The sequence below is a fragment of the Bactrocera neohumeralis genome, chromosome 4, assembly GCF_024586455.1.
Source record: "Bactrocera neohumeralis isolate Rockhampton chromosome 4, APGP_CSIRO_Bneo_wtdbg2-racon-allhic-juicebox.fasta_v2, whole genome shotgun sequence".
Classification (NCBI taxonomy): Eukaryota; Metazoa; Arthropoda; class Insecta; order Diptera; family Tephritidae; genus Bactrocera; species Bactrocera neohumeralis.
In genome coordinates, this window is record NC_065921.1 from 47,957,066 (window position 1) to 47,968,824 (window position 11,759).

The 11,759-nt window shown below is 38.5% G+C and overlaps 1 protein-coding gene across 1 annotated transcript; it reads left to right on the forward strand.

The window, feature by feature from the left end:
* Positions 1-14: 14 nt before the first annotated feature.
* Positions 15-11,094, forward strand: LOC126754658 (uncharacterized). Its single transcript, XM_050466785.1, has 9 exons — positions 15-408; positions 502-736; positions 801-1,037; positions 1,099-1,193; positions 1,259-1,853; positions 1,922-2,989; positions 3,126-3,355; positions 3,900-3,964; positions 4,045-11,094. The coding sequence occupies exons 1-9, from the start codon at positions 329-331 to the stop codon at positions 4,152-4,154; spliced, it is 2,715 nt and encodes a 904-aa protein (XP_050322742.1). The 5' UTR covers positions 15-328; the 3' UTR covers positions 4,155-11,094.
* Positions 11,095-11,759: the final 665 nt, after the last annotated feature.

The window sequence follows — 11,759 nt, forward strand, 5'->3', positions numbered from 1 at the left end:
GTACTGTGTTACTGATTATATTCTTAGAATGAGTTTGGAGACAAACATAATTGTATTTCAACCATAGTGATACTTGCTGCTATGGTACGAGAGGTAACTGCGGGGCAAATAGTAGGGACAGTGTTATCAGTTTCACTTTTGTGACGTGCTGTAGCGTTGTAAATAGCAAATAGCTTTATCACTACCAAGTTGATAAACGCTCATTTAGTCGCGATTGTGCCAATAAGCCAACACTACAAATCTGGCAAAGCTACTAAAGTGTATTAAATTCTGTTGTTCTTAACGTCAAAATATAAAATTGTAGGCTTTCGAACACAAAAATATAAAAATGTTCAGTGGTTTCCGTACGCCTTTACGTTTGCGTTGGCCTAAACTGGAGCGGGCCAAGAGAAGAAACAAGGAGGAAAGGTACTCTTGTCGGTTTAAAAGTCGATGACTAAAAGCAGTTATTTTGGGTAGATGTTTAAAGAAATTAAACTAAATATTTTTATATATTTACAGGGAGACAATGATTGTCTTCGTCTATGACACAGAATGTCTCAAGGACGAAGCAGATGATCCGGTGGAAGCAGTTCTCTACTTTCACCCAAGTTGGGTATCAGACACACAGAAAGTGGCACTTTGTGGGCAACTAATGGGTACATCGTACTTCCTAAAAGACTGTTTCTGCAAACCGAAAATTATGGCTTTGCAAAACGGTAAATTTGTGTTAAAGGAATTTGGCAGATTTACCTTGGTTAGTGTATTTTTAAACAAGTTGAATTTTATTTGCCTTAATAAATAAATTTATGGATCTCCAGGCTGTCGGCACGGACCGCAACATCTCAGATTATTTACTCGAAAAACGTGCTGATTTGCTTGCCTCTCTTGTGAAATTCTTCCATCGTGATTTGCAAAGTCTCTTTGATCAGTTTCCACAACAAGCGCAATATAAGAATCTCTCCGAAAAGCTATATCACATTTTCGAAACATATCTGCCGATTTTGCAACGTAACGGACATATTTTCCAAAACGTACCCAAGCTGCGTATGCCGAAGGTTTGTAATTTTGCCATAAAATGTGTAATTTAATTAATTAACCACTCCCATTTGCTTACAGACGGCAAGCAATATATTTTTGGATGCCATACAAACATTACAGTGCTGTCAGCAGACCACGGGCATATTGGGCGGCGCCGTACTTTACCATAACAAGTGTGTAGTGTTATATTCACATTGGAGATTTTATGGTTAAACACATCAATCTTATTCATTTCCAGAGTGGTTGCGTCTCAATTGGGCGATACCATAACTAAGCAGCTTGTATTAACGGATCCGTTGCACATACGCACTACCGCCGAACAGATACACATCACTGATTTTCACATACCCAACGGCGTACAAATGCTAGTGGTTTATGTGGATGTCAAACAATATAACCGATTAGCAGCAGATGCGCAGCGCGCTCAAACATTACAGACCACACAACTGTCACAGGGTCTGTTTCCGTTTCAGTATGTGAAACGTAAACTGAAACGCGATAAATCGTTAATTTTCACCCACATACCAGAGGAGAGCAGCACCGCCGGCGGTGCGGCAGGTGAACTTGCGGAGGAGGAGAAGGATGTGGGGCAAACACTCACTGCAGTACGTTCAAAATCATTGCTGATACGCCCCACACACTTGCCTTTGCGTGTTCGCAACGGTATGGGCAGTTCGAAAGAGCTGCCTGAATCAGGCATTGCTTCGATAAATTTCGATGAGACTGATTCGTATCCGGAATTTATTGGACGTACTAGTGTGTGTTCCACACCAATGACCGAGAATAAAGTTCTGCAAGTAGGGAACATTATGTCTATCTGTGCTAATCCAGAGGTGAGTATAAAAGTCCTTAGAAAATTAAAATTATTCAAATATAACTATATATAACTATTATTTTGCAGGATGAGAGCAACTCGAATAAGCAGAAAATACAAGGTACCAACCGACGGAATTCGGTAAAATTTGACTTTGAGAAATTCTTTCAAAATTTCATTGCTAATCCCAATAAGCAAATGGAGCGGCGCAACTCTTTCACCGACTTGCAAGATTCACTCAAGAAGATCTCGAAGAAATTATCACTCAAACAATTTTCGCATAGCTTTAAGTCTGACGTCAATCGCAATGGCAGCATTAGCGGCATTGAGGTCATGGAATCTCCTGATTTTATCGAGAATGACGATGATGTTGAAGTGGAGCAAAATTCCGACAACTCTGATGAGAATAATGGCACATCCCGCACCATAACCGATCCTACCTATCCCGTTTTCAATGAGAATGGTCAACCAATTTCGCGTAGCCTCTTCCAAGAGTTCATAGAAAAATACTACCGCTTGTGGGCGGATAATGGCAGCGGTACTGGCAGCGCCAAAAAGGAGGTAGAAATCGCACAACTCATTGAGGAATTCAAGGAGTTCGATAATGAGCTTAAAAAACTAGACGAATCGCTGTGCCGTCAGGACCTCGGCGATAATTGCAATAGCACACAACTCAAAACCGATCGTAACTTGAATACTGAACCAGCCACCGTGATGACAAAAGCGAAAACACCAATTGATAAGAAATCACTTAGCCTTCCACTGAAGCCACTCGCCGATGCAGCAGCCAACAATGAGCGTGAACTGCCGTTTGTTATAGCGAATCGTAAGCAAACTGGTGGTGTGCCACTCACACCGCTCATGGCCAAACTCTCTGTGTTGGCGTTGAATGAGGAGCACAACTGCAGCGGTGCTTGGGATGCCAACGCTGTGGAAATTCAAACGCCACTAAACACGTCTAAAGTATTCTCGCGTCGCAACTCCTTGATATGTGACGATGCTGTGGATGCCTTAGCGACATTGTCTACAAACACACAGTCCACAAGGAATGGTTTGAAGCGACTGGAGTTGTACATGTGTGGCCAGCAAAATATGACCCTGCTGCTGTTAATGGAGGAGGGAACGGCGCGCCAGCAGCCCGTTGTGCAGAAAATGGTAAGTTGATGCATTTTGGAAATGTTTTAGAAATTAGTGTGTATGTTTTATTGTAAGAAAATTATTAAATATATAATCTAGCATTTGTTTATATGTATCTAATTCATTAAATTATTACTTAATTATGTTTTTTCAGTTCGATGTTTGTGTTGCTAAATTTCCGCATATGGAATTGCATTTAAATCAAATGCTCAATGTCAATGTGGAAGGCGATAAGCGTGACGGCGCCTACAGTTTCATGAGTATCGATGCGAAATGGGATACGTTGGAGCGTAATGGACCATGGAATCCGATGGAATTGAACATACTCGAATGTATGCATCAAGAATTGCAGCCAAACGATGAGATCTCTAACTTGATTTTGAGGTGAATAACGCCCGATGCTTTTGAATATTCGATTTCGATAGTATTGCAATAATTAATATCTCTAAATCGCTAAGACTTTGTTGAGTATGCACTGATATGCTAACTTTTACTAATATCGGCCAGTATAAGAAAGAAAAGAAAAAGCAAAAGAATCTTGAAATCATAGACTTGGAGTGATAATTTTCAACTAAGGCAAATAAATTTCTTTTCTATTTTAGTGCTGAATCTAGCTTAAGTATTCTATCACAATAATAGTAATAACAATGTTTAAATAATTGTTGTTGGTGCGTGACCGCTATAAGGTCGCATCAGAATGCATAGGATGTGTGTATGTATATACCTATAGTCTGAAATGTACCAGTTTGATTATTAAAACAACAAAAATAAATTTACTGGACCCTCTAAGCTAAGATTTGAGAATATAAGTTTCGTGATTTGAAAGAGCCTGGGTCTGCTGGCACAACTCACTCATCTTAAGAATATAAAGAGCCTTTATATAAACATAATTAACCGAAATATGTACATATGTATACCTGTTTTTCAGATCACACGATGCAGTTTACTATGGCTACAAGTCTGGTCGTTCTGAATTCTTTTACAAAGAAGATCGTTCGGCTTCCAGTTCTTGCACGAGCTGTATTTTATACGGTTTTACAAGATCTTTGCCGCACAATTTCTTCTGTACAAAGAAGCGGCACATTCCACCAACGGCATACCGCCACCCTCCGATCCCATGGGCAATGTAGCGATGCGCGCCAAAACGCATCTGGAACGTGATCATTCATACATTTTATTTTAAACTCGATAAACGTATTTGCGAAAGTAAGATAGCAAAATATTGTGTGAATGAATGTATTATGCTTTCTAAATTTTATTTTTATAGTAGTGATATTTAGAAAACTAGACTAGATTTACTATTAATACTATTATTTATTACTATTTAGTAGCGGTAGCCGCATCAACAACAAAAATATGTTTCACTTAAACTCATTAGTGCGCCACTAGCCTAGCGCCGGCAATTCTAAGCAGATACAAAATATTTTGTCTATAGTACTCAAAACTTAAAAATTAAATGTTAGACTCGAAGTAAATCTTAAGAGTGTAGTTGTTGCTTTTTATGAACACGACTAAAACATATTCAATATTGTTATTTAAGAGAGTATATTAATTATGAAAAAAGTGTTTTATAATAGTAGTAAAAGAATATTAAGGGTTTTTTGAGATATGAATATTTTTCCTTTATCAACAATTTAAATTCACAGCGCAAAAAATTATGCTACATTTTTTCGTAAAGAACAGGTAATAGAAGAGATTTGTTGATTTTTATTAACATTTTATTATTTAACTATTAAAATTTTTTGTCAATTTATACCAAATTTTTTTACAATCGAACATTTATTTATTTTGGTAATTTTGTTTGCTTAACACCTTTTAAAAATAATATCTTAGCATTTGAACTATTAAAACTACGCGACGGCGCCTAACAGTATGCTCTCTTTATTAAGGGGGTATTCTACTCTAGAAGCATGAATTTCAGGTAATTTTTAAGGTGTCCTAAAAAAAGGCAATTAATATTTTTGCTATCCATTTTTTTTGGTGTTTTTATTGATATCTTAAGAATACAGGAAAAAAATTTTACAAAAAAATATTAAAAATTAAAATAATTAGAGGAGGGGGAGAGACAGGTGTAAAAAAATGGCGCATCCTGGTGACATTGATCCTGACTCTCCTGGTGGTCTGAAAAAAAATCAAAAGAAATTCTTAATCAGTAAGGATGCTGTTATAGTCCCTATTTCAGGGAACACGAAAAAATTTTTTTTTTTGAAAAATGGCGACTGCCTGAAAATAAAAATCATTTTTTACGTTTTTTTTTGAAATTCCTGAATTTTTTTAAAATATAAAAAACAAAAATTTTGACACGATGCTGGTAGGAACGATAAAGGATTATATAAAGAAGGTTCACACAAAATTTCAAGTAAATCGGTTGTATAGAACTTGAGATAATGCCGGTATCGTGTGGAAAAAAGTAGTTTCGAGAAAAACGCGTTTAAAAAATTCGATACGGCCGAACCGAGCTAGGCACTGTGTCACTAAAGTAACTGTAGGTCTTAAAATAATTTTAATTTTTAAAAATCCTTTGGAGGATATGTTCTTAAGGATCTAAACTTTAAATATATGAAAAAAATCGAATTTTTCAAAATTCTAGAGTAGAATACCCCCTTAAAACCTTTCGTGCTTATAATACCCAATGTAACAAAGTGACGGCTGTGCAGTCACTTTTAGGCAAATGTAACACATTTTTTGGTATACATCTACACTTTTATTTAATAATCATATAAATATATACCAAAAAAATGTGTTAAATTTGCCTTATCAATTTGCCAATTTACAATTTGCCATTACACATTTTTGTTAACTATAGACTAAGATTTTTAGACATTTTTTTACTCCCGTACGCTAATAGCCTCCATATATACATATAATATGTGAATGTAAAAATACTGAACCACTTTTTTGTGCAATACCTCTACAAATTCTTCCTGTAATTATTTTATTATAAACTATTAAGTGCAGTAGGGAGAGAGATAAGGGAAATGATTGTAGTTTTTAGCTTGAAATTTGTACCTTGAAATTGTCCATAAATGCTTTTTGCAAAAAGGGAGAACTTGCAACATATATTGCGTCGCAATATATTGTTTGAATCTCATGATACTACTGTGATCAAATTGAAAGGTGAATTTTGTCCATTTCATTTCCTTCAAAGTAATCCCCTCCCGCTGAAATAAACTTATGCCAACGAATGTTCCAGTCATCATAGCACTTGGAAAAATCCTCCGTCGTGATTTCCATCACGCCTTCTTCGATTCAGCTTTTATATCCCTAATTGTTACACGAAGGTAAATCTGGCGAATGCGGTGGTTGCGGCACGATATTAGTTGAAAATGTGGCGAAATGATCACAAATAACCAATGCAGTATGAGATGGTGCATTATCGCACTTCCTTGTTCAATATATTCAGACATAGTAAAAATCGAAGAATTCACGCGTATATCAAATCTCTTCTTCTTAATTGGCGTATACACCGCTTACGCGATTATTGCCGAGTTAACAAGAGTGCGCCAGTCGTTTCTTCTTTTCGCTACGTGGCGCCAATTGGATATTCCAAGCGAAGCCAGGTCCTTCTCCACTTGGTCCTTCGAACGGAGTGGAGGTCTTCCTCTTCCTCTGCTTCCCCCGGCGGGTACTGCGTAGAATACTTTCAGAGCTGGAGTGTTTTCGTCCATCCGGACAACATGACCTAGCCAGCGTAGCCGCTGTCTTTTAATTCGCTGAACTATGTCGATGTCGTCGTATATCTCGTACAGCTCATCGTTCCATCGAATGCGGTATACGCCGTGGCTAACGCGCAAAGGACCATAAATCTTTAGCAGAACTTTTCTCTCGAAAACTCGCAACGTCGACTCATCCGTTGTTGACATCGTCCAGGACTCTGCACCATATAGCAGGACGGGAATTATGAGTGACTTATAGTGTTTGGTTTTTGTTTGTCGAGAGAGGACTTTGCTTCTCAATTGCCTACTCAATCCGAAGTAACACCTGTTGGCAAGAGTTATCCTGCGTTGGATTTCTAGGCTGACATTGTTGGTGGTGTTTACGCTGGTTCCAAGATAGACGAAATTATCTACAACTTCAAAGTTATGACTGTCAACAGTGACGTGAGTGCCAAGTCGCGAGCGCGACGACTGTTTGTTTGATGACAGGAGATATTTCGTTTTGCCCTCGTTCACTGCAAAACTCATTTGTTTTGCTTCCTTGTCCAGTCTGGAGAAAGCAGAACTAACGGCGCGGGTGTTAAGGCCGATGATATCAATATCATCGGCATACGCCAGCAGCTGTACACTCTTATAGAAGATGGTACCTTCTCTATTTAGTTCTGCGGCAGGTTTTCTCCAGAAGCAGGATGAAAAAGTCGCACGATAGGGAATCGCCATGTCTGAAACCTCGTTTGGTATTGAACGGCTCGGAGAGGTCCTTCCCGATTCTGACGGAGCTTTTGGTGTTGCTCAACACAAAGTTTTGCGGGGATACCAAATCCAGACATCGCGGCATAAAGGCAGCTCCTTTTCGTGCTATCGAAAGCAGCTTTGAAATCGACGAAGAGGTGGTGTGTGTCGATTCTCCTTTCACGGGTCTTTTCCAAGACTTGGCGCATGGTGAATATCTGGTCGGTTGTTGATTTTCCAGGTCTGAAGCCACACTGATAAGGTCCAAACAGTTTGTTGACGGTGGGCTTTAATCTTTCACACAATACGCTCGATAGAACCTTATATGCGATGTTGAGGAGGCTAATCCCACGGTAGTTGGCGCAGATTGTGGGGTCTCCTTTTTTATGGATTGGGCATAGCACACTTAAATTCCAATCGCTGGGCATGCTTTCGTCCGACCATATTTTACAAAGAAGCTGATGCATGGTCCTTATCAGTTCTTTGCCGCCGTGTTTGAATGGCTCGGCCGGTAATCCATCGGCCCCTGCCGCTTTGTTGTTTTTCAGGCGGGTAATTGCTATTCGAACTTCTTCATGGTCGGGCAATGGAACGTCTGCTCCATCGTCATCGACTGGGGAATCGGGTTCGCCTTCTCCTGGCGTTGTGCATTCTCTGCCAGTCAGCAGGCTGGAAAAGTAGTCACTCCATAATCTAAGTATGCTCTGGGCATCGGTCACTAGATCACCTTTGGGGTTCTACAAGAGTATGCTTCGGTCTTGAAACCTTCTGTAAGCCGCCGCATTTTTTCGTAGAATTTTCGAGCATTACCCCTGTCGGCCAGCTTATCAAGCTCTTCATACTCACGCATTTCGGCCTCTTTCTTCTTCTGTCTGCAAATGCGTCTCGCTTCCCTCTTCAACTCTCGGTATCTATCCCATCCCGCACGTGTAGTGGTCGATCGTAACGATGCGAGGTAGGCAGCCTGTTTTCTCTCCGCTGCGACACGGCACTTCTCGTCATACCAGCTGTTCTTTTGCACTTTCCGAAAACCAATGGTTTCGGTTGCAGCTGTACGTAAGGAGTTCGAAATGCCGTCCCACAGTTCCCTTATACCGAGTTGTTGACGAGTGCTCTCAGAGAGCAGGAAGGCAAGCCTAGTAGAAAATCGTTCGGCTGTCAGTTGTGATTGCCGCTTCTCGACGTCGAACCTTCCTTGTGTTTGTTGGCGTGCGTTTTTTGCTGCACAGAGGCGGGTGCGAATCTTGGCTGCAACAAGCTAGTGGTCCGAGTCGATGTTAGGACCTCGGAGCGCACGCACATCTAAAACACTGGAGACTTGCCTTCTATCTATCGCAACATGATCGATCCGGTTGGTGGCTTTTCTATCGGGAGACAGCCAGGTAGCTTGATGTATTTTCTTATACTGAAATCTAGTACTGCAGATAACCATATTTCGGGCCCCGGCGAAGTCGATCAGCCTCAACCCATTTGGGGATGTTTCGTCGTGGAGGCTGAATTTACCGACCGTAGTGCCAAAGATACCTTCTTTGCCCACCCTGGCGTTAAAGTCGCCAAGCACGATTTTGATAACGTGGCGGGGGCAGCCCTCATAAGTGCGCTCCAAGCACTCATAAAAGGCATCTTTGGTCACATCGTCCTTCTCTTCCGTCGGGGCGTGGGCGCAAATCAGCGATATGTTGAAGAACCTCACTTTGATGCGGATTGTGGCTAGACGTTCATTCACAGGAGTGAATGATAGTACTCGGCGACGGAGTCTCTCTCCCACCACGAATCCCACACCAAACTTGCGCTCCTTTATATGGCCACTGTAGTAAATGTCACAAGGACCTACTCGTCTCTGTCCTTGTCCCGTCCATCGCATTTCTTGGACGGCGGTGATGTCAGCCTTTATTTTTACGAGGACATGAACCAGCTGGGCAACGGCACCTTCCCAATTAAGGGACCGGACATTCCAGGTGCATGCCCTCAATTCGTAGTCCTTATTTCGTTTGCCACGGTCGTCATCAAAAGGGGGGTCTCTCATCCGAGGCTGATTGCTAATTTTCATTGGTAAGTTTTTTTTTACGTGGCGGGTCCAAAACCCAGCGCACAACCCTGCGGAGGGGATGTTTCGCCTTCTCACTTTAGCTCGCCTTCAAACGGATGTTCTTAGGCTACCCAGAGGATACTTGGTCAAAGACCGGAAGTAGTGAGTTGCTTGAGTCATATGTAAAAGAATCGTTTCTGGCCACTCCCAAGTGAATGGCGATCAGAGAACTTTCCTCACTTGCGTGAACTTCTACATATGACTCCATCCTCCGTATATCAAATACTAATGAATATTTCGAAAAACTTACAGAAAAAAAATTTACCGATTCGAAAAAGACGCGAAGTATAAATTAAAAATTCACCTTTCGATTTGATCACAATAATATGATTTTGAGAGGTCCTTACTGCAAACACATACATACACATACAAATATACATATATATTTTATAAATAAGAAATCACGTTCCAGAAAATTTAACGTGCCAATTACACATTCCATTCCATTTCATTAAATTAATATTAAATAGTAATTGCATAAGTTTTATTGGATATGGAGCCCAGTGGCGTATACCATAGATGTAGTAATGCATTCACCTATACTTATCTGGTGTTCAGCACCTTGCAGAAGATTTCTTGTGTAATGGTTGCGCTGAAATTTTAAACAAAAGAAAATAAGAAGTGCTGCGGGCACTTCTTTATATTTTTGTTATTTATCCTTTATCAAAAAATATCGACAAAGATAATATATTATAATGGATTTTAGGTAGCAACTCATATCATAAACATTATTATGTACTGTCCTCATTAAAGCTCATTGCTTGTCCGAACACCGCCCGCAACGCCGTTCAATTAGTTGTAAGGACATAATTATCAACAAGAAGAGAAAACGAAAGTAAAATAAAAAGCGTAAACTAAAAGATTTGACGATAATAGTTATGATTAGTGTTGATGTAAGACTTATAAAAAGTCAGCTTCGGGCTTTCTGTGAGAGAGTTGTTACTTTTCAATAAACAAAAAAAGAAAGTAAATCTGAAACACTTATTTTAGCGTCAATTTTGTATTACAACAAATTACATTTACCTCAGCGTTTTGACTGTCAAATATGGCAAATCGCCAATATAGATCTCTCGAAATCCACGACAGCTAATGTTATACCTAAAGTTTCCGGATGCGTTTAGAAGTGTACAAAATTCTGTTTGATATAATTGAAATAATTTCTCCGATGGAACTGTATTTTTAAGATGTTGCTCTTTGTTTTAGCTTCGAGCTAAAACCGCTTAAAGGAAATGTTTGTTACTTCTTTATAATTAAATGAATTTTATTACATTATATAATGAGGTAACTGCGAAAATTGCAGTATTTTTCTTTTAAATAATCCCAATTCTCTAAAACAAGTTTATTATGTTGTTATACATATATGTGAGTTTTTATATACTTATATATATTTAATCAGACGAAAACTTATAAAATACATACAAAAAAAAAAATAAATAAATAGTTAGTAAAAGTCCTTAGCAGCCAGCTAAAGCAGGATGCGCAATATTGAAGTGTAGTTTTTTTTCGCTATAATTTTCTACACTTAAATGCTTTAACACTTACATATGTGTCTACTTAAGCATACCAATTGTTGACATTATTACATACATACAGACATACGTATCTATCGTTAATTATATAATTTCAAATAAACTTATTTATGTAAATTTTGGCTTTTTGCTTACGTATCTAATTCAATAAGTAATAAAACATTTAATTCACATTTCTTATGCATATGTATGTGTGTTTGTAGATTTGTGTGATTTTTAAACAAATATAATAATCCATAATGACATAATGATATTTGATATTAATGATATTTGATAAATAAAGCTGAAAACACTACCTTATGGATTATACAACAGTATTTGACGAAGATTGGCATAGAAATAAGAGGATTAATTATGAAAAAATGTTAATAATTTAAAATAAATTATACAAGAAAGTGAAGTGAAAAACGGTACGATCGTAAATATAATAAATAATAAGAAAAATCGGCGTGACCCTTACATGAGCTTTATCTGATAATTGCAATTCTATATATTTTATGTCACCTCTATATGATTGAAGGACATTTATTTGGGACTTTTTCGTCAGTATAACAAAAAAAGTCTCAGCATTGCTTCATAAAACTGATTTCGATATAATTTTAGAGAACACTGAGACTCGTAACTTGCCAATCATTAAGCAATAGACCTGACGCCGATGGACTAAATTGAGTGAAGAATCAAAATTATGGTGGAAAAGTTTTTTGCCGCTACAACAACAATACTATGTGTTTACTTCAATTAAAGTAATGAAAACTATTTCATATTTACATATTATAAACAGT